At 41.7% G+C, this 24362-nt stretch overlaps 1 protein-coding gene across 2 annotated transcripts in view; it reads left to right on the top strand.

Annotated features, from left to right (window-relative positions):
• stk17a (serine/threonine kinase 17a) overlaps window positions 1–24362 on the top strand; it is a 74064-nt gene that overhangs the window by 39641 nt on the left and 10061 nt on the right. Inside the window, exon 2 of one of the 2 annotated variants that reach the window (XM_080864786.1) lies at window positions 13612–13824. The exons of the other annotated variant lie outside the window; for it this stretch is intronic. Within the exon in view, the coding sequence (XP_080720912.1) occupies window positions 13612–13824 (213 nt within the window). The remainder of the gene's footprint in view (window positions 1–13611; window positions 13825–24362) is intronic. 2 annotated transcript variants of the gene reach the window in all.

The following is a 24362-nucleotide window of genomic DNA, read 5'->3' as shown; positions in this document are numbered from 1 at the left end:
GTCATCGCGTTACCAGCATGTGCGATGGGCCCATCGCAAAAGACGGCGTAAACTGCGATAATTGGGTACCTTAAAATGTTTACACACGTGCTTTAAAGAATTTACCAATCAAAGAAACCCCTTTATACATTTGACCAGTCGTATAGAGCCCTTCACGGCCAATCAAATGGATTAGAGGCCTGCCTCCTACGTAGGTGGGGAGCGAACAACGCTGCAGCAACGAGTCAGAGTTGTAATGGCTGACAGCGAGACGCATGACGAGAACGCTGACTATGAACTCGTGCCTTAAAAAAGAAAAAAGAAAAAAAAAATAGTACCTCGCTTATTTGGAGGTACTTTGGATTTGATAAAGACGACCTTCTCCAAACACAGGTGCTCTGCAAAACTTGCCGAACACTCGTGGCAACCACCAGAGGAAACACGACTAATCTCCACCATCATCTTCAATACAACCACAGAGAACTGTTTGAAGAGTTCCAGAAAGACAGGGCAAGCCAAACAAAGGTTGCTAATGTTAAGACAAAGAGCACAGCAGTCCAACAGCCACTTTTTCAAGTGGAACTCCTTATGAGAAAACGTCGAAGCGCTACAAAGAAATAACAGAGGCCATTACACATTTTTTTGGCTAAAGACATGATGCCTATAAATACAGTTAGCAGAGAGGGCTTCACCAGTCTGATACATAAAGTGGACCGGAGATACCGCATCCCCTCACGAAACTACTTTTCCCATGTCGCCATTCCACAAATGTACGAAACATGCCGCTGGACCGTCATGTTTGACCTGAGCAAAGCTGAAAACTACACCAGCACTACAGTAAAGTTTCCTCTCCAGTTTTGACTTGCATCATAACTACTTGGTGAGTGGTAAAATGATGAACAACTGCATTGAGATAATTTGCAGTATAATTTAAGTTATGTTTATTTAAAACTAATTCTAGAGACCGGGAAGGATGGTTTTTTTTTGTTTGTTTGTTTGTTGCTATTTATTTTATCGCACGTCATATCGTTATCGCAATATTGATCAGTTATCGCACATCGCAGGTTTTCCTAATATCGTGCAGCCCTAGTTACTATTACATTCTCTCTCCCCCCCCCCACATTTTGCATTTTGCACAGGACAAAATGCAAAATAGTTCCCTATTTTGTTTTTCCTTCCCACTGTCAACAATTATATGCTCATAATTGGTCATGTGATGTTAGGTTTCTCTCTAATAGTTTTCCAATACAAAGCGCTTTGAGGCGTTGTTGTGAATTTGCACTATATAAATAAAATGTAGGTGAATTGAATTCATAGAATTAGGGAGCAGAGGGTAATAGACCATTATATAACTAGACGTCCTTTTGCCACCTTTCTGGTTGGTTGCTGGTGTACTGCTTCTCAGTGTCATCCAGCCACTTGCCAGAGTCTCTTATAATAATGCAAGTTATAATTTTAATCCAACTCTACGATTTTGGATTCCAGCTATATAGCAGTGAGATCCTGTTCTGCCAAAAAATAGAATAGCCCTTTATTGTCATTGTACATGTACAATGTGCTCCACACCAACTGCACTTTGATAAAATATAATGAGTAAACAGTGGGAATAAAAAGCAAACCGAAGAAATGTATACAAAACAAGGGAAAAGCACACATTGGAGAACAAAATAGTGTCCAGTCTAAGCAAAGTGGTTGCAAACCTGCAGCAGGTGGAGAACTGGTTCTGCTTCACAAAGTTCCATAAAGTTGCACAGCAGAACAAGGACTATTGTTACCGGCTGCACTTCATCCATAGGATGACAAGCTTATTAAAGCTTATTAATGTTATGTTTTGTTAGAAAGTGTAAATGGTATTGTCTGTGTAGGTTGTCAGTCACCCAGGTCATGGTAATCTAAGGAGCTTGGAAAGAAAAGTGACTGTAGTTTAATACGTTTCTTGAAGACATTTCATCTCTCACCCGAGAAGCTTCTCAGATGACGCTCAGCTTTTCCTACATGTCTTTAGATGTAAATGCTGTTATTGATTACTGGATAACCTTCCTTTTGCTAGTGCACACAGCACATTTGTCTTTTATACTTCATGCTATATACTTACATACATAGTCTGTGGTTAAAATGAGACACCAGGTCTGTTGGCCAGTTTTGCCAACATCTTTTTGTGTGCAAGTGATCACTGAAATTGCAGTTATGGTTCTCTCTCCATTCATTTACCGTAAATGTCGGGCTATAAGCCGCTACTTTTTGCACAAGCTTTGAACCCTGCGGCTTTTAGTCAGGTGCGGCTTTTCTATGGATTGTCCGTGATTTTTGTCATATCGTAAGACGATTTGTTTTGTGTGTTCCGCTGTTGTACGGCACTACGTTGCCTGGCGGAAGGATCGGGGTTCAAGAGTGGTATGTTAGTCACATGTCCGTCCGCCAGGCAACGTAGTGCCGTACGAAGTAGCGCGAAAAACAAACTTCAAAGTAGCGCTACGCGTTCAGCGGGAGTCGTGGATGATGAGCGGCGATAAACTTGCAAGTTATGCCCAAAAAGCAAGTTATGCCCAACTCCACCGGTGGATTCTGACAGCGTGGAAAAGTGTGAAAACATCCACGATCACCAACGGATTTTGAAGGGCTGGACTGCTGCATGATGGAGAGGAGGACACCGCCACGGCCCTTCTGAGGGTGTTCGACTCTGACACTGACAATGAGGATTTCTTTGGTTTTGAAAGTGACAACGAAGGAGAGAAGAAGAGTGGATGACGAAGCCATCATGAGCCTGTTTGTATCCGACACTGGAGAAGAGGACTTTGGTGGTTTTAGTGCGTAGGAAGAAGAGAAAGATGGTGGTGAATGACTGACTTTTCTTCTTGTTAAAGCTGTGTCACTGCACCTGAGCCTAAAAGGTAGGCCGAATCTATTGTTCTGGTGTGCTGTAGGTTATTGTTATGTACTACATGTGCAAATATGTACCCATAACTTGTTTTTCAAAATATTAATAAAAGTGATGTCTCCAAACAGCCATCTCTTTCCTGACAATTCCCTTTGTGCATATTCTCTTATGATAAGTCAACATTGAAACACCTGCGGCTTTTGGTCAGGTGCGGCTAATGTATGTACAAAACAGGATTTTCCCCTGATTTTAGCTTGTGCGGCTAATATTTAGGTGCGCTTTGTAGTCCGGGAAATACGGTAGATAAGTTCTTGTACCTGAAATAACTGCCTAGAGATGTTACCAAGATAGCTGTAGAGTGGCAAGTTCTAGAATGACTTTGATTATAGCACAGCTACAATCTTAGCTACACAACAAAGGCTGTTTATGTCTGTATGTCACAGACCTGACATTGTGACTGAGATTAGCTGCAACAGAACAACATGAAAGCTTACATTAATCTGCAGAACCACTCTGGCCTACAGCACTGTAGAAGATCAGCTGACAAAAGGTCATGTGTCCAAGTTTATGTTCACCAAGGCACTGCTCAGTGGTTCAAATCAAATTCAAATGCAAATTTTATTTGTCACGTACACAGTCATACACTGTGTACACAGTCATACACTGGTTTGATGTAAATGCAGACTTATGTGTGGGCATACTAAAAACCATTGATTGGGGAGATGGAGAGAGGTAGAGAGCAAGGCACAGCTATATCAGCTGAACACCGGAACCAAACAGCTGAGATCATAGTGTCCAAGAATAATAGAGAAGTCAAAATAGGAATCAAAAGCTTAGCTCGCAATAATCAAAAGTCTAGAGCATTAGCACACTGAAACTACATGTTTGATTTGGCAGATTTTTACACCAGATGACTTTCCTGACGCAAACCCTCAGGGATTTGTCTCCTTCTGGAATCGAACCAGGGATCTATCACTTGTTAGGTGGATTTGTAAACCACTATATAAGTAAAGATATACATTCTCATAACAGACAACATACAGCAATAACTTGGTTAGGCTCTGTTAGTCAGTGTAATAACAGATGAAGGTGTTGTTGTTCTGTAGCCATACAAGTTGTGTTTATTCCGTAACTGACTCTTAGCCTACTCTCTGCATGAGCCTTCTGAACTTAGTGGTGGAATTTCATTCATGAGGCTTTTTTGGATTAAAGGCTCAGCTGTAAACTTGGCTTTGTTTGCCCATGCATTCCTCTGTGGAGTTGTGTTTTGTTGACTGTGAACATGATCAAATGTATCAAAGAGGTTAAGTTACCTCTGCAATTACACTTTTTTGAATTTGGAACACATTTTTTGACTTCCACACCTAATTACTCACTCCTTTGTTTTTTGCTTTTGTCCTTTTAGTTGTTTTTTTTTTTTTTAAGTTGGGGGTTTCATGACATTTCATTATTGGACTTTATGGTTTACCTCAAGTTCCAGTATGGGCTTACAAATGTATGCTTTGAACCTCCACACTAACCTCAGTTTGTTCATGCAAACGCCCACCTTCACAAGTCGAATAACGAGAAGCGTACAACAGGCACTGAGGATTTCTGATTCTTCTAGCATGAAAGTTTTCATTTTGTAAATAAACAGTTAACAGAAAATATAGAGATACATGTCAAATAAAGGTCAGCACTTTCTTGGTGATGTATATCATTTTGCTGCTGTCTCTCAAAATGTAAATAAAATGTTTTCGTGTCTCCAGTTTTCCTTGTTTGTCATGTACACTTTACATCACCTTGTATCCATGCAAACGTTTAGCTTTAAAAATGAAAATGAGTGACTTGGTGTTGGTATGTAATTTTTCAAGACGTGCCTGAAGTTTGAAAGCTTGCTATTAATTAATTAGTGCATTTTTAATATGGCTTTCAGACCCTCATTAACGATCTACTTTTCATATCTTGGGGTGGAAGTAGGATGACGATGGGGGCTTTGAGGTATTGCTTTTATGCGGTGGGAGTCCCAGATGGCTCACACCCAAGCTCCTTTTGTAACTTGTACTATGGCGAAGCTCTGAATTACATATGGTTAAGACCCAAAGCTTTTTCCTTGATGGGTTTTAGTGACAGACAGGGATTCTCACTTAGCCCATATGGTCCTGGAAAGAGCATTACACCAGTGACTGTGCTTTAGTCAGCCAAGAGAGACCAAAACATAAATTTTAGGCTGTTAGGTTGATTTACCTGTCAAGCAGAAAGCAAGCGACTTTATCATCACTGTTAAAATCCTTCTTTCTCTGCATCATCTTCTCTGAAAGGCTGCTGTGCCAATATTTACTCTGTCGTCTCTTTCCTTGTGTTTTCACTTCTTTGGTGAAGAGGACCCCCACCAAATAAGAAGATAAAAGAAAAAAAAAAAAAAGAAGTATGACCCTTCATAACTTGATGGTATAGGCATGAATTTATATTTGCCGCCATGGCACAAAAACACGTACGAGTTCCCTTCCGCGCTGCCTTTGTCTTACTATGTTGTCATTCTCTAGCCCAGACCTTCCCAAAGTGTGGAGCCATTGCAGGGGGGGGGGCGCGGTATGAAAAGTGGGGAAAAAAAACAAAACGCTTGCACACTGCTAGTATGGGGCGCCCGTACAAACGCAAAGCAACTTCATTCTAAGCCAAAGACTAGACAATATGGTGAAGCATGTCTTCCCTTTGGTTTCACCTGCACAAGTGCCGAGGTAGGTCTCCCTGCAGGATTGGTTTTCCCTGCATCGGGAGCAGCGCTGGGCTCTCCAAATCACGGACAAACGGTATCCCACATTCTTGATTTTTAGTTCACAAACACTTGTTGTAATGACTAACTACTCCTGACATTTTGGAGATGTTAGCTCTTTATACAGTGAAGTTACAGTGGGATACAAATAATATCAGGCTGATCCTGCCACGATTTGTTCCCCGGTTCAAATCCCGGTCAAACAGTATCCCACAGCTGTTTGTTTTTAAACCCATTTTGCACAGAGAGGTATTTTTTGAAAAATGCATTGACAGCAATGTTGAATATTATTAAACAGGAAAAAAACAACTACATGTAAAATAATCACACTGTGACGCCTCTGTCTTTGTAAATGGAGGGACAGTAACTGCGTGTGTATGTAAGCCTGTAAAACCTGAAGATACTCAGATCAACAGTATTTTGTCTCTATCTGCTATTCTGCTATTCATCTCATGTAAACAATAACGTGGCGCACAGCGTGACGTGAAAAAAGGCACATACCTTTGACGTTGTGTGACGAACTCTGTATTCCTCGTCCACACGTAAACGCAAAAAAGGAGTGATTCTGTGATTCGAAACGCCGTTTACGTGTGGACGAAACAGCTGCGTTTTCAAAAATACCCGTGTAGGTGTGGACGTAGCGTAAAAGAGTTAGTAGTTTATTTTATTACTACCTGTAATTTATTGCAGATTACTTGTATTTGCTTAATTGGTTAATAAATGTTTGAGGTGTGAAATAAATGGAGCAAAATATGGGTGTGTGGTTGGAGGATGTGTGTGTGCACGCGGGAGGGGGGTCGCAAACATTTTTCTTGTAAAACAAAGGGGGGTCTAGCAAAAAAAGTTTGGGAACCACTGCTCTAGTCATATACAGAAAATGAAATTAGGTGGAATGGCGATGTCCATCTCAACCACTGTATTCAAGATTGATGGGGAAACATGGCAGCTTCCACAAATCCGGTGCCCGCTCATATATATTTTTAATAGGTTAATTCCAAGTTTATGAGAGTGCATCGATGTCTTGGAAGACAGAATTACACACCAATCGATGCATATTTATGACTGCAATATTCTAAAAGTCAAAGCCAGAATCTTAAAGTGGACCCTTAAACGTTTGCTCAGACAAGTGAATTACAGTAATTCAAATGTGATTAAATAATTCAGAGTGTGACAGCATGTAACTCAATTTGGCAATATTTCTTAATTGATTGTTAGCATCCAACGTGAAAACTGAGTCAAATAGTCATCCCAAGGTTCTTGATGAAAGAGCAAGTGGCAAGGGGACCCACAGCTCACATTACCTTATACATAAACATGTTTGGGGGACAAACATGTTTACAAACATGTTTACTGTAGCTTGAAACATTTTGGGACCTAAAAGCAATACTTTTGTGGCTAGAAGATTTCAGCTCATCATGAGCATGAATGTCATGGCAATTTTGGGCTATTAAACATTTCTTTAAACTGTTCTTTTTCCAAGGTGGGCTGAATATATAGCATACATGCTTAATAACTTTAAGAAACAACAATCCACACATGGTTAAAAGTATTCATGCACTCACTTAAATATTTGAATGTGGTGCTGAAGATTCTACAGGGTCTTTTAACTTGGCAAGGCCAAGGCTTAATAATTTATCAGCAATCCTGATTGAGTTTATCTTTGCCAACCCCAAAAGTTACTTGTCTGAAAACACATTTATTAAAGTCATGTTTTTTCAGCTTTAGGATCAGTGACATCTTTGATGTCAGTAAATCAACATTACCAGTTTGCATCCAACCCTAATCCAAATGGATAGTCAGTGATGGTAGTGGAAGTGTTAGACGCTGAGCTAGTGGGGTCGCTGGAGCCTATCCCAATTGTCTTAGGGCAAGAGGCAGAGTACACCCTGGACAGGTCACCAGTCTAATGCAAGGAGACAGGCAATCATAACCACCTTTGGGAAATGTAGAATAACCAGTTAACCTAAACCCACTAATTGCATGTCTTTGGATTGTGGGAGAAAGCCGAATAGACATGCAAATTCCCCAAGCTAATGGTGGAATTCAACTCACAACCTTGTTGCTGTGAGGTAATCGTGCTAACACCTGTCCCACCTTCTACCTGAAAATCTTTTTCATTAAATGAATCTAGGGCACCCTTTCACAGGGACTAGCTATGACAACGCAGCCAGAACACTGATACACTCCAACTACTGATGGCTAATAGTTGGTAGAAAACCTACATTACCTACACATTTTTGATGACTAGAGCTTGAACTTCAGCAGTGATTTTAACAATGTCTTCATGCCTAAATGTATTACTTTGCTGCCATGTGATGGGCTGGTGAGATATCTGTGAGCAGCTGGATAGGATGGTGGCTGCAAAATCACTGTTATAGCATAGCACCAGGGGGCGATCGTGGCTCAAGAGTTGGCAGTTTGTCTTGTAATCGGAAGGTTGCCGGTTTGAGCCCCGGCTCCGACAGTCTCGGTCGTTGTGACCTTGGGCAAGACACTTCACCTGTTCAGAGAGCCCGGTGGCGCCAGTGTCCGGCAGCCTCGCCTCTGTCAGTGCGCCCCAGGGTGGCTGTGGCTACAATGTAGCTTACCATCACCTGTGTGTGTGTGTGTGTGTGTGTGTGTGTGTGTGTGTGTGTGTGTGTGTGTGTGTGTGTGTGTGTGTGTGTGTGTGTGTGAGAGAGAATGGTTGGATGACTGACTGAATGTGTAAAGCGCTTTGGGGTCCTTAGGAACCAAGTAGGGATAGCTCAGTAGGTAGAGTGGTTGCCCCATGATCGGAAGGTCGGGGGTTCGATTCCCCTTAACAGCTACCCTGAGGTACCCCTGAGCAAGGTACCGTCCCTACACACTGCTCCCCGGGCGCCCAATGGCTGCCCACTGCTTCACTGAGTGAATGGGTTAAATGCAGAGAGCAATTTCCCCACGGGGCTCAATAAAGTACAATAATGTACACACTTTCTTCTTCTTCTTCTTAAAGTAAAGCACTATACAAATACAGGCCATTTAGCACCTCAGAAATCCACCTGTTAAACCTAAAGACTATTTATTTCAATAATTGTGACCATTTCATCACTTCTGGCTTGGTGCATGTGTGTGCACATATACATGGACTTGCACACATGCACAAAAGCCATCTCTTTCAGGGTGTAGCCTGTGAATGAGGCTGCTGGCTTTGGAAATGTGCTGACGCTGCTTTAGAAAAGGCTGCGGTGGCCCAGTATGGTTTCTGAAAGGCAGGCCTAGACTCCAAACTAAACCGCGTCTCTCTGCGTTTTTCAGGCAAGACCACTGCTAGAACGTGACGCACTGCTCCCAGAGGTCTTTTAAGGGTGGCTGCTTAAAGCAATCCCAATATAAACCTTCATTAATTAATATGCATGGCCAACAACTTTCCAGTGCACTACTTTCCGATACCAATAACTGATCAATTCTCCATCCTCCCTCTCTCATCCCCTGCTACTTGTTATTTTAAATATAACATTTTTTTTTCTTTTGCATGTTTATGCAAAAGTTTATTTGGCTGAGAGCTGGTGCTCAAAATAATACGATCGTCATCGAAGTTAGTAAATCTTCAGTTTTCTAGTACACGGTCAATCAGTTGGTGCAGTATTGTCTGTTTCCTGTTCACTGCAATATTCATGTGCACAGCTGAATAGATGAAAGGTTTACAAAATAAAAAGGAAATGCCAGAACCGCTTAGTGTGGTGGACAGAAAAAGCTGAGTGTAGGCTCTGAGGAAGTTTCCCATTCACTGTAACAGGAAGGCATTGACTTGCTTTCTAGTATAAATCTTTGAAAGTGCTTAATGAAAGGAAATGTGAAGTAGAAGAGTGCATGCTAAAGGAGTTAGTTTCTTAAAATATCTTAGTGACTTATATTATGAGACCAGCTTCAAGTTGAACACAATGTTATCTCAAGAGAACAGGCATAAAGTAATATGGGCTGGTGTTCATATATTGCCTTACTGACCACTGAAAGCATTTTTGACTACAAGCCACATTTAACCACACATTTATGCAGTGCTTGATTCTAATTTTGTGCACTTCATGTCTGTCATGCTTGGCCAATTTAGAATTACCAAGCAAACTAACATTATCCTGGTAGTATGGTAGTAATTCTTAGATTTAAAGTCTCTCTGATTCTGACATGCAGCATGTCCAAAAAAATCACATCGCAGAACTAATATGCTAATGCAAAACTCAGTATTTTTATTTTTGAATTCTGTTAGAGTAACTTTGAATGATTCAAATCAAATTCAAATTGTATCTATTATTGTAGGGTCTACCTTACAATATAAAGTGTCTTGAGGTGACTGTTGTTGTGATTTGGCGCTGTATAAATAAAATTGAATTGAATTAAAATTCCAATATAATCCTCACTCATGTTTTACTGGCCCCTTATTTCAATCCCTCTCTGTTTAAGCCAGTTTTCTTCTGATTGAAGAGATTACACTAAAGATTTGAAGAGCTAATGGATGGGGCTAATGTGGGATTACTTGTACATACACTGTACAGTTTTAGAACACCCCAATTTTTCCAGTTATTTATTGCAATTCAAGTTGTTCAAGTTCAGTGAATATCTTGAAGTGGTACACATTTAAGTGGTGAACTGCCAGAGGTTTAAAAAAAGAAAGGTAAGGTTACCCAAAACTGAAAAATAATGTACATTTCAGAATTATTAAAAAGGCCTTTTTCAGGGAACACAACATGGGTTAACAATTTAAAGCTGTTCTACAGCAATGGAGGTTGATCAAGCCTTGAAAGCTGGTGCTACTAATTCCTACAGGTGTTTCAACTTTTCTGGATTACTTACAACCCCGTGTCTGTATAAAAGCAGTGTTTGAACACACTTTGGTGAGCATCAGTTGAACAGTATTGTATTGCAGAAAGTGTGTTGCTACAAAAAGGAGAAAAAAGCAATTAACAATGGAAGAGAGACAGAGTATCATAACACTTAGTTCAGAGTACCCAGCCTTCTTGGAGTTCCTGGGTGGGGTACTGGAGGGTGCTCCTCCTGGGGACTCTGTTGTCCTACTGAGAGACTTCAATGTTTACGTGGGCAATGACAGCGAGACCTGGAAGGGCATGATTGGGAGGAACGGCCTCCCGGATCTGAACCCGAGCAGTGTTTTGTTATTGGACTTCTGTGCAAACCACAGTTTGGCTATAACAAACACCATGTTCGAGGGAGGGAGGTGAAGGGAGCCACCAAGTTGAAGAAAGAGTCCTACCGGGCTTGGTTAGCCTGTGGGACTCCGGAGGCAGCGGGCGGTGGCTGAAGCAAAACCTCGGGTGTGGGAAGAGTTCGGAGAAGCCATGGAAAAAGACTTACGGACTGCCTCGAAGAGATTCTGGCAAACCGTCAAGCGACTCAGGAAGGGAAAGCGGTGTTCTACCTGCACTGTGAATATTGCGGGTGGAGTGCTGCTGACTTCGACTGAGAAAATTTTCGGGCGGTGGAAGGAATAGTTGGAGGACCTCCTCAATCGCACCTGCACATCTTCTGTGGCGGAAGCAGAGTCTGGGGACGAAGGGGATGACCCAGCAATCTCTGGGGGCGAGGCCACTGAGGCAGTTAAACAACTCCTTGATGGCAGAGCCCCTGGGGTGGACGAGGTCCGCCCCGAGTTCCTGAAGGCTCTGGATGTTGTAGGGCTGTCTTGGTTGACACGTCTCTACAATGTTGCGTGGAGATCAGGGGCAGTACCCCTGGACTGGCAAACTGGGGTGGTGGTCCCCATCTTTAAGAAAGGGGACCGGAGGGTGTGTTCCAACTACAGGGGAATCACACTCCTCAGCCTCCATGGGAAAGTCTATGCCAGGGTGCTGGAGAGGAGAGTCCATCCGTTAGTCGAACCTCGGATACAGGAGGAACAAGGCGGTTTTCGTCCTGGTCGTGGAACACTGGATCAGCTCTTTATCTTCTTGAGGATACTTGAGGCTGCATGGGAGTTTGCCCAACCAGTCTACATGCGTTTTGTGGACTTGGAGAAGGCATTCGACCGTGTCCCTCAGTACCGGTCTCAATTTACTGGTCGATCTACGCCAATACACTCACCTATGGTCACGAGCTGTGGGTAGTGACCGAAAGAACGAGATCTCGAATACAAGCGGCGGAAATGGGCTTCCTCCAAAGCGTGGCTGACCTCTCCCTTAGAGATAGGGTGAGAAGTTCGGCCATTTGGGAGGGGCTCAGAATAGAGCCGCTGCTCCTCCACATCGAAAGGGGCCAATTGAGGTGGTTCGGGCATCTGACAAGGATGCCTCCTGGGTGAGGTTTTCCAGGCATGTCCCACTGGGAGGAGGCCCCGGGGCAGACCCAGGACACGCTGGAGAGATTATATCTCTTGGCTGGCCTGGGAACGCCTTGGTGTTCCCCCGGACAAGCTGGAGGAGGTGGCTGAGGAGAGGGAGGTCTGGGCTTCTCTGCTTGGGCAGAGCAAATCTTAAACTTGAAAACCAGGTCAGAGCTGTTGTTAAGAGCTAGCTTTTTTTATTTGAGGCAGTTAGCCAAAATAAAGCCTGTTTTGTCAAGAGACGGTCATCAACGCTTTTGTTACATCTAGACTGGATTACTGTAACGCACTTTATTGTTGGGTTAACGATGTGTCCATTAGGCGTCTGCCATGTGTCATTTAACTGAGGACTTACACCCATTTTAATTTCACTCCACTGGCTGCCTGTACTTTATAGGGTCCTTTTTAAAAGTTCTTTTATTTGTTTTTAAGTCTCTTAATGGCCTGGCCCCTCTTACCTCTCCAAGCTAATACAGCCATATACACCTGCCTGCTCCCTTAGGTCCACCAGTCAGCAGCTCCTTGAGGTGCCAAAACCAAGCGTAAATTTAGAGGTGATCATGATTTTGTTGTAGGTTAGGCAGACCTCTTCTCTTTCTGATTTTAAAGCTCTTCTTAAAACAGGTTGACTTTTTTTTTTTTAAATAATTCTGTTTTTTAACATATTTGATTTTATTTCCTGTCTATGCTATTTGTATATGTGCAGCACTTTAAACTAAAACCAGGGTTCATAAAGTGCTTTATAAATAAAGACGGCATGGTATGGTAATTGATGTGTAGCAGGTTTTTGTCATGGGATCACACTGGCAGAAAGCACGGATCAGTGCTGGAATCTGTAGCTCCCAGCAGCATCGGCCCCATGACTCTCACATGCACCACCAGCTGAGAATGAAGCAAGTTGGTTCACTGCTTCAGGCACAGGGCTGTACAAGTCTTACAAGTCTTTATCAATTTTATTTTAATTTCACAGCTTCTCTTCTTGCTCTAGGCTAACTATAACTACCCCTACAGCACAGAGTTCAATAATGCTGTTCTTTGTGAACATTTTGAAGAACCTTCAGTGTTTGTTCTGTTTTTGCAATAATAGAAAATAGGAATGAATCTGGGAACAGATGATGTATCATCATCTATTCATCATTTTATCCTAATGAACTTATAGTACCATATCACCCTATTAGAGCACTTCGCTCTCGCTCTGCAGGCCTACTTGTTGTTCCTAGAGTATTAAAAATTAGAATGGAGGCAGAGTCTTCAGTTTTCAGGCCCCTCTTCTTTGGAACCAGCTTCCAGTTTGGATTCGGGAGACAGACACTATCTCTACTTTTAAGATTAGGCTTCAAACTTTCCTTTGTGCTAAATCATATAGTTATGGCTGGATCAGGTGACCCTAAATCCTCCCTTAGTTATGCTTCAATAGGTGTAGGCTGCTGCCCATGATGCATTGAGTGTTTCTTCTTCGGTCACCTTTCTCACTCACTATTTGCACTGAATCATTAAATTGAGTTTTCTCTATATGTATGTATCTATATGTAGGGTGTACCTTATGCCTACCTTGGCACTGTATAAATAAAATTGCATTAAATTATTTACATTTTTTTTCGTTTCTTTAATTGGTCAGTGCAATGAGCATGCAGTGTCAGTGTTATATTGTCATCTACCAGTGGCTGTTATGAATATAGTTCTGATGGTCTTCCTTTCTTTCAGGGGAAAGTTTGCTGTGGTCAGAAAGTGTGTGGAGAAGTGCACGGGTCATGAGTACGCTGCTAAGATAATGAGGAAGAGACGGAAAGGGCAGGACTGCCGGATGGAGATCATCCATGAGATTGCACTACTTGAACTGGCCAGCGCCTGTCCCCATGTGGTCAACCTCCACCAGGTCTACGAGATGGCTTCAGAGATGGTGCTAGTTCTGGAGTTGTGAGTGTCAAAAATTCAAGGTTGAAACCTTTCCTTTCATGTTGTTTAGAAATGGAGACCTACTGGGAAACACCAGCAGACATACTGCAAAGAAACAGAATGGCAATTCAAAAGTGCAAAAACGTAAAGGGGCAAAAATTGCATTTTCAAATTGTTTTTGGCACAAAGTTAGCAAACATTTTAGGATAAATACTGTACATCCAGTTTTTATCCCGGTAAAATGAATTAATGATAATTTAGATAATGCTCCACAGTAATGGTGTAGTAAGTGCCCAGAAGCATTTCACAGTGGCTATCAAGTGGCGACACTTGCTTGACACCATATTAACCATAGACTGTTTATAAAGATTTATAATCCAGAGTAAACTTGTAATCATTGTTAATTATATTAAGGTTACTGGCAGTTACTGTGAGAATAAATCTTATGAAAATTCTTTGTTTTGCTATAAAGATCTCTTTCAGGGTCTTTTAAGCTTTTTTTTTTTAGTCTCAAAAATCACCACTTATTCAAAAAAAACTAGTGCTTCTCAAAATATCTTGAAAAAAGTAAATTACATTTTAAATTATTTACATCAAAATGATAATCTCAGGAAATCCACTATCTCAAATTGTTAGAATATTTAAGATTTAATGAAAAAGGATTTACAATCTGGAAATATCCATCGTCTGAAAAGAGTTTTTAGGTAAGTTGTAGTACTATTTCCACACTCCAAACTTGGCTGGACCTTCTTTACCATTAATTTCAGTTTCAGCAGTGTGACATGTTTTTGTAGCAGCATTCATCTCATCTGTATTTTTGGGTCAGGGATTTCTCCTCTTCTACTTGACAGTGCCCCTTAGATTCCCTGTGGCGCTTAGGTCAGGACACAGTGAACCAACAATCACCCACACTAGCAGATTACATGACACCCCATATCACCACAGACTACAGAAACGTCATGTGATTTCCAAATGAAATATATTTACTTCCATCTGAAACGAGGACTTTGGGCTGATATTGTCTCTGATTCAAGAGTGACTTGATATTAGGAATGTGACAGTCGTAGCTCCTTTCCTCAGGACATCTGTATGTGGTGGCTTTCACCCCAACCTCAAATATCTGCTCAGTTTATCAAGACACCACATATTTTCAGAAGTGCTCCGCCGTTTTCGGAGACGTCTGTTACCCACCAGCTCGATAGCTAGCCGGGGTTTAAGGCTCACTAGAGCCGGTGAGAACACCAGACTCCCGGCAAATCGTTTTCAAACCCACCGCCGTCTTTCGCTGCTCAGGTTAAACATGATATATAAGTCACTTAGATAACTTAAAAATGTTATTGTTTGTCTTTTTTCAGTATTTTATTTGTTCCTGAGTAAATTGGTTTGGCTGAGATTAAAGTTATAGGTTTTACACAGCTGAATAAACGTCAATAAACTGATTAAACAGAAGTGTGCAAGTCTGCAAATTTCATTAAAATGTAATAAACTATCATCTTGTCTTTATTTTTAGTCAGCACATACCTTAAACACTTAAAGCTGTAAGCTAATGATAGTTATATAAGAGCAGATGCTGCTGGTGCAATAAGCTGTACGTTTTACATGATCTGATTAGTCGACTAATCGCAAAAATAACCTGTGACTAGTCGACTATCAAAATAATCGTTTGTGGCAGCCCTGTTGACAATCCTCTCTATGATGCAGTCATCCCTGTTCCTTGTGAGCCCTGTCCTACAACAATTTTTAAGTTTCCAATCATTTTCATCAATGATCATTTGTCGCTTAAGCACCTTGTGAGGTGTGTCACTGAACTTCATCCCATGATTGCAGTTACTTGTACTGAACTGAATTTATACTGTTTGAGTAGTAATTTCCTCACACTCAAAATGAAATACTGTAACGATTAGAGAAAATGGATTTCCAATTTTCCATCCATCCATCTTCATCCGCTTTATCCGAGGCCGGGTCGCGGGGGCAGCAGCCTAAGCAAAGAGGCCCAGACCTCCCTCTCCCTGGCCACCTCCTCCAGCTTATCCGGGGGAACACCAAGGCGTTCCCAGGCCAGCCGAGAGATATAATCTCTCCAGCGTGTCCTGGGTCTGCCCCGGGGCCTCCTCCCAGTGGGACATGCCTGGAACACCTCACCCAGGAGGCGCCCAGGGGGCATCCTTGTCAGATGCCCGAACCACCTCAGCTGGCTCCTTTCGATGTGGAGCAGCAGCGGCTCTACTCTGAGCCCCTCCCGGATGGCCAAACTTCTCACCCTATCTCTAAGGGAGGGGCCAGCCACCCTTCGGAGGAAGCTCATTTCTGCCGCTTGTATCCGCGATCTCGTTCTTTCGGTCACTACCCACAGCTCGTGGCCATAGGTGAGGGTAGGGACGTAGATCGACCGGTAAATTGAGAGCTTCGCCTTTACACTCAGCTCCCTCTTCACCACGACGGATCGGTGCAGCGTCCGCATTACTGCAGCTGCAGCCCCAATCAGTCTGTCGATCTCCAGCTCCCTTCTCCCATCACTCGCGAACAAGACCCCAAGATACTTGAACTCCTCCACTTGGGGCAGGAACTCATCCCCGACCCGGAGTGGGCACTCAACCCTTTTCCGGCTGAGAACCATGGCCTCAGATTTGGAGGTGCTGATCCTCAGTCCTGCTGCTTCACACTCGGCTGCGAACCGTTCCAGTGCGAGGCCCTCACCTGATGAAGCCAACAGAACCACATCATCCGCAAAAATCAGAGATGAGATTCTGAGGCCACCAAAGCGAAAGCCCTCCGCCACTGGGCTGCACCTAGAAATCCTGTCCATAAAAATTATGAACAGAACCGGAGACAAAGGGCAGCCCTGGCGGAGCCCATCACCCACCGGGAACGAGTCCGACTTATTGCCGGCAATGCGAACCAAGCTCTTGCAACGGTTGTATAGGGATCGAATGATTTCCAATTTTTAAAAATGAAATTAATTTTAAAAATTTCATTTTTCTAAAATGAAAGTTTAGTTTTTCAAGCTTTTTTTCTTTTATAAATATTTTTAGATGCACTAATATTTGTATTATTTTGAATGATCACGTTGCCATGGAATAGTAGACTTATGGACTACTATTGTACATAGTGGGGTTAAACAGAGGGGTATTGGTGTGAATGAGCTTTCTAGTCCTACAAAGCTTCAGGCCAAACTTTAATGCTTCAGCAAACACTAGCTATTCTAACAATGTGCTCTGCTTTTTTCTTATGTATACACACACGCCATTTGCATTATAGGATATGGATTTGGTTTCCTCTGTCTTCTGGTGAGGAGGACAGACAGACAGACAGCAGTAATAGAGACAAACTGAAAGACAGCTCCGTCTGAGCTAGCGTGGCATTATTACACATAAATGGGAAACTGTAATTTAGGCTGCAGTAGCTGCATGAGTTGTTGATCTCATCTCACTGGTCACGTTTGGGTATGCTTGACCTGGTTCTAAGTGTGTGTGTGTGTGTGTGTGTGTGTGTGTGTGTGTGTGTGTGTGTGTGTGTGTGTGTGTGTGTGTCAGTTCATGACATGCCAGGCTGATTAAGGTCTCTCTCACTTCCAATCTCTTAGTCTATCCTTGTCTCTATCCCAGCCAATGCCATATTGGATTTTGCCTGCATGCCAGACCATAGTGAATCCCACCTCCCCCATCCCCACACGCACGCATGCATGCATGCGTGCGTGCATGCGTGCGTGCATACTCACAGACGCACAGAATGTGTGTTTAACCAGTTGAGAGCAAACTGCTAAATTAGATGGCATTGACACATTCTGGATCAGCTGTCATGTGTACACAGAACCTCTGACAGTGCTGAGGATTGTACTAGTATTTTCACTGCACAGACAGAATGGTACATGCCAGTTATCCCAATTGTTAGGAAGTCCAAATGAGTCTTAAAGCTTTTAAGAATAATTAGGAATCCCACATATGAGGTCACCTCTTATGTTATTTTTCTTCTCTTGTGTAGTTCTCTTAACCAAATGTGTCATTTCTTGAAACCAACTATACTTTATTGGGAAGGTTTAGTCTGCTCAGCCTTCCCAAAAAGGACAAGAATCCACTGCTGTGATGACAAGGAGAGAAGAGTTGAAACTGAAGACTGATTCCTCCCTTGGTCTCGTACTGAGCTACTATATCATAGTATTTATATGATGAAGTAGCTACGTGGTACACATGCATGTGTCCTGTGCTACATGGCTAAAAAGATAAAATTCTAAACAACAGTTGAAGAGAACTCATTTAATATTTAAGTGACACATAAATATTAGACTTTGTTATTTATTGAGGATAATGGTCTATTAATAAAAGTCAAAGTATGCAGACATTTAGGATTACCAGTTAATTTGAAGGTGAAATCCGATGCAGGTTTTGATTTAAAGTGGTGCTCCCCATTATGTTTTTCTCCACAAATATTTAATACATGGTCATGGTTTCACAGCCAGCAGGATTTTTTTGTCCAGGCCTTAGAATGTTTGCATCATGTCTTTGACATCTAAGCAGTAATGACAAATTTCTGACCAAAACTCGTTGCATTTAATGCAGTTTTTTAGCGCTTAATTTGTCAGTAGCTGAAGAAATGTAATGTCATGTCCACAGCCTGGGCCTCATATTTCACTCTGTCTGTGAGAGATGAGTGTGTGTTCTGCCAGTGTTTCACAGATTATAGTGTTTTGCAGGATTATGTGCTGTCAGCAGCACATGCCATACAGTGCAATCTGTCCAGTTAAGAAGATCCCATAAGTTCGTTTTTTTAAGTGCTCGAGTAAGCCCACCTCAGTCTGTAATCCCAGTCCCAGCCATTGCTCATATAAAGGCTAATCACAGAATTAAGTGCCGTCCTGAATGCGGACACATCTCTCACACACACAGACCAAACCATACTGCACTTTGACTGGTGTTATATGAAATTAACAGTAGATGTATAAGTATAACGATACGAGAAATATTTGTGTCTGCCAGTCTGTCTGTCTCTTTGTTCATTTATGTGTTTAGGAATGCAGTATTTCTATCTAGCTTATAATTAGTTTTGGATCAGGTGACCCTGATTCTGCTCTAGGCTCAGGCTGCCCTTGTTTTACTCTGATTTGTTTATGCCATGATTACATGTTATTAACTTGTCTACACCCGCCTATAGTTTGAGTTTTGTCCTGTTAGCTGTTCTTCATCTCTCCGTTTTGTCTTTTGTTTCTTTTCACCCCTTGAAGTGGTGGTGGCCAATGACAGCCCTGCTTGTTTCTGCTGGATTACTCTTCTTGTTTAAAAGGAAGTTGTTCTTCCCCTTGCTTGTTTGCTCAAAGAAGATTGTAGAATAGCATCCATATCTTCTATTTTAAATTCTGTTGAATAGAAGAAGCTACTAAATTCATAATAAAACTACAGACAAGGAAATCTAGGCCCATGTTGCTGCTATTCGGTCTATGTACTGTCCCCCATTCTTTTCGCTATCCTTTTTATATGGGAGGGCAATAGAGCAGAATGCTTCCATTCTTCCTGACATGGGATGTTGACAACACAGTCTTTCCTTTTTTCTTTTCTCCCCGTCTTTTATTTGGCCAGCAGCTGACAGATATTTCGGGCAGTGGGGCAAATGGTGATGGAGGATTGAAGGATAGAGGGAGGAGGGGGCAAATAGTCTACGAATGAGGGTCATAGAAATCTATTCATGACATTGCAGAGGGTGGGGAGTGAGAGAGAAAAGGGGGAATAACACTGAGACATGAATAGTGTAAATGCGACAGAGAATCATTAACCAGAGAGAGGACAGTTACCCACAGAGAATGAATGAGAGCAATAAAGAGCTCCATGCGCTCGCTGCTGGCTGAGCTCCAACTGGGAGTTCATTATGTATTGAGCCGCACGAGTGCACGTGATCAGTCCAAGTATGGCTCCTCGCCCAGTCGTACTGAAAAAAATGGATACATACTGGTTTATAAACTGGTTTGATACTGTAAAGATCATATCCTCTGAGGATCATCATAATATCATCATCATATTATCATATTAAACTACTTTCACTGTGTCATACCCAAAAACAGTCAGCGGAGGGGTGGATCACAGACATCATCACAAATATATTTAAAAAGAAGTGAATAGTTTCCCACAACCAGTGATCACTATATTTGTATTGAACAGTGGTCAAACAGGAAGAATTAGAGAGCTGGTTTACTGAGTAGAATAAATTAAAGTGACAAAGTAAAGTAGGAGTCATGCAGGCGATCTACTAAAGTGTGCCAGTTTCTGAACAGCAGCACAATTTAGCAGGTTGCTGACAGCGCAAGTAGTCGAGCTGCAACATGCACGCAGCTTGGTAGTTGTAATCTGACCAAAATATTATAAAATTTCTATGTGAACATGACAATCAACATGCATTAGATGTATGTTCACCCTGTGAGGCTCACTGATGTGTTTAACAGTTTAAGTCAACAGTAGAACTCTGCAGCTTAAATTTGGTTTGATGATGTGATATTTGATCATTTGTTGATATGTTGAAGCTGGACAGTACAGACACTGATTAATGAAGTAACACCTTTTCTCATTATTTATGTCATGCTGCTGTTGGGTACGGTCATTTCTTTTTGTTTAAATAGAAGACTGTTTAACTTAAATGTCAAACTCATTGGGGTTTTATACAAATGACATATATGTGTCAAAGGCTGAACAAAGCCTGTAGGAGGTTAATTAATGATGTCAGGTCACAGACATGTAGGCAAATTATTGAGCTTCTATTTTCCACCAATAAATGGAGCCATTAGGATGTGGGGAACTCCGGGTTTCTGGACATGAATATTTTATGAAGGGTCACTTTGCTCCATTCATTTGCACTCGGTCTGACTGTATTGTTCCCCTTCTATCTGTCACACACAGTGGGGTTAGATTAACTGATGATTATAAAGTGTCCACAGGTGTGAATGTTAGTGTGAATAATTCTGTCTTTCTGTGTTAGCGATTTTGTTTTCTTTTTCCTTTCAACAAATCATCTGAAGTTGATGGTAACGGATGGCCGACCAAAGTTAAATTGATTCAGTCCCACAGGACTGTGCTGGCATTAATTACATTAGCAACTCATTAATCAAATTCAAACTGCCCTCCAGCCTCTGGGTCAACCTGACATCTCACAGGGTCTACTGTAAGGCTGTCAGGCCAACAAGCAGGCAGCTAGCCAATCTGTGTTTGTTTGATTTAATGTGTGTGTGTTCCTGTCTAGCTATCTTTGTGAGGACCGAAATCTGCATTCTGCTATACTTGTGAGAACCAACAGTCACTTGTGAGGACACACTCACCGGTCCTCACAAATTTGAAGGCCTTTTTGAGGCTCAAAATGTGGTTTTAGTGTCAGTGTGTGGCTGGGGATTTTGGAAGTGTGGATCGCTTGTTTAGTGAGACTTCTGTCTCTTAAGTTGATTAGGTTACTTCTGTTTAAGAAGCCAGGCAGCCTGTTATGAAAGTCTTATCAGTATTTGCTGGATTAAGTGTCACAGTTTAACTCAGATCTTGATTCCTCTGCATGTTGAAGTTACACTGTAACTCCCACATGTGTAAATCCGCACATCACCACTGTTTGTTTTTTGGGGGCGTTGGAGATGGGGTCTGTATTAGTGATGGGATTTCCGGCTCTTTTTAGAGAGCCGGCTCTTTCGGCTCCCAACAGGCTCTTCAGGTTGTTTTGTTGCTTTAATTAATTTATTATCAAAAACAATATAAAATTATGCACAAAAGGAATTACTAATGTAAAAAAAAACCTGTGGTTTTAATTTTATATGTTTATATATAAATATATGCGGTGGCTCCTAGAGACAAAACACGTACAAACTCCAAAACACATTTCTAGCATGAACTGAACTTCAAAACAGAGCTGCCTAGATCACTTAAATTACACAATTGAAAGCATGTGTATTGTTTGTGTATTTATACACAAGCACTCATATATATATTCAAATAATTTAAAAAACTGTTTATTTACCTGTTACTACCACACACCAAATCCAGTTGTTGGTACTTCCTGGCTTGTGTAGCCTCTAGGTAACAAAAGCTCAACACTGCCCCCTAGCATCCTGGAGCACTTCTGTTGTGTTTTTACGTGTTTTGGAGTTTGTACGTGTTTTGTCTCTAGGGGCCACCGTAAATATACTCTTATTTATTCACTCCACATAAAATGTTATAAATAAATCATATTATACAAACCCAACTATTTACATTTCAACTTTTAAACAAATTTAAAGTGAAACAACACAAAACACTGCAAACCACAACACAATTAAATATAAATTAAAATATGAAAACAAAAAGAAGATGCACATCCTCTGTCATATGGACCTGCATGAATAAACTTTCTGAATCCTTTATCATCTGCAACTGAAACTAGTTGTGGATGATTACTATACCTTTCTAATGTGACCTTGTTGTCCCTGGCTCTCTTTCTCTCTCTTTCCCTCCCGCTCTGTGCGGAGTGAAGCGGGGAAAACAGTGCGAGATAGGGTGAGAGAAAGGGGGGAAAAAACAAACCCACGGCTCCCAATAAGGAGTCGGCTCGCGTCGTTCACTTCAAAGAGTCGGCTCTAAGAGCCGTTTTGTTTGCAACTGACACATCAGTAGTCTGTATGAAGTAGGTATTTAATAAAATGAACATGTAACGCTACATGTATGAAGACTAATTTACAGCTACTCTAAATATCTGTTAGATTGAACACTATCTTTGAAGCTGGATTTAATAAATCAGTTTTTGGGACAAGTTTAGCACCATCTTGTGGTAGTACAGAATGTGACACCAGTGGGTTTGGTTGGTTGCTGCTTATTGACTTACATTATTTTATGTTAGCTAAGTGACAGAAATGATAACTTAGTGGAAAACAAGTTGGTCACTTCTCCACTGTCTTTGGCTGCAGCAATGAGTTTTTTTGTTAAAACCAAGAATATACTGTTCAAGTTCACTCTCTGTCTCAAGTAGTAAGTTGTTTTTCGTTGCTGGCTAGCTGCACTGAAATGTAGAAATCCAGCTGTCACCCCTAATGTGAGTGTTTGTAGAGGACTTTATGAATGAGGACAGTTTGAGGAGTGCTTGAGGTGCACCGGTGGTTCACTGGACCGACAAGATCAGGTCAGACATTTGTTTCCTCCTCAGGTCAGGTGGACAGACGGAGTGGTGTAATCAGCTGGTGTCAACAAGATGTGATGAGCACTATTTTATGCAGTAAAATCTAAACAGTTTACAACGTAAAAGGAGCCAGATATTAATAATAAGTAATGACTAAATGCAGGGGGGTCTTTGCTTGTGTAAGGCTTGTGCCTTTCCTGTGGCGCTCCTACAATACAAATGTAATGAGGTCAACTGCAAAAATAACTGATTTACTAAAGCTATACACGAAGAGGCACAGTGTCAGTTTTGCGACTCACATGTTTTGCATGGATGTGTATTTTTTTTTTTTTTTTTTTTTTTTTTATGTGGACATCCCGTTTTGGGTTGTCTAGACCAGCGGTCCCCAAACTTTTTTGCGCCACGGACCAGTTTATGCCCGACAATATTTTCATGGACCGGCCTTTAAGGTGTCGTGGATAAATACAACAAAATAAAACCAGTACCGGTACCAAAAAAAAGACTTATTCATAACACACGTGAAAAGACCCAGGAAAACCGAGGTAACGATAAAAACGATAACAAAATAACGCTGAAAACCGATAAAAACCCTGAAAACTATACATTTCACACCTGAACCTAAACTCTCGCGGCCCGGTACCAAACGACTCTCGGGACGGTACCGGTCCGAGGCCCGGGGGTTGGGGACCGCTGGTCTAGACCACAATACTAAACTTTGCTGATATCCTCTCCTCAGAAACTACATCAAGTAAAAAGACCACCACCCTTCTAATTACTGCACCTCCTGAGCTAAAGTGGCCCTTATTGAAAATCGTATTGTTTTCTTCTTCAGCCTCTTGTTATTTATTTTATCTTCCATTTTGTCCTCATACACAAACACCTGTAAAACCTCCTCTTACACTGTATTAATTTTCTTAGGACATCACTGGCTCCCTCGCTCTCCCCTGCATGTGTTCACTTTCGAGCCACTTGCTTTCGCTGCAGGTGATTATTGAAGTGAACTAACTGCATCTTTGTACATAAAGTGGAAAACTGTTAGATCACTCAAAGAACTTTCCATTCTCATGGGCCCATTATGGGATAATACTGATACTAAATCCTGAGTTGCCCCGTGTGTGTGTGTGTGTGTGTGTGTGTGTGTGTGTGTGTGTGTGTGTGTGTGTGTGTGTGTGTGTCAGATAAAAGTGCTATGGTATGGATAAATACACTGTATGCATGTTGGAGTCTAATTGGGTGAATGATACTTTTAGTAGAAAGTGTTACTCTTCTTCATTGTCCTCCAGGGTCAAATGACCTGGATACACCTGCAATGTATTAAGTCTGGCGTATCAGACTTCTCACAGCAGAGCAGTGTGTGTGGCACCACACTGCATTCATATCTGTCTGATCCTCTGAGAAATGAGGTTTCTCTCAAACTTTTGAATGCACCTGCAGTTGTTAACCAGGTGTGTGGC

This window comes from Rhamphochromis sp. 'chilingali' (assembly GCF_963969265.1).
Source record: "Rhamphochromis sp. 'chilingali' genome assembly, chromosome: 18".
NCBI lineage: Eukaryota > Metazoa > Chordata > Actinopteri > Cichliformes > Cichlidae > Rhamphochromis > Rhamphochromis sp. 'chilingali'.
The sequence above is the reverse complement of the archived record's forward strand: the minus strand, read 5'-3'. Positions and strand labels throughout refer to the sequence as shown.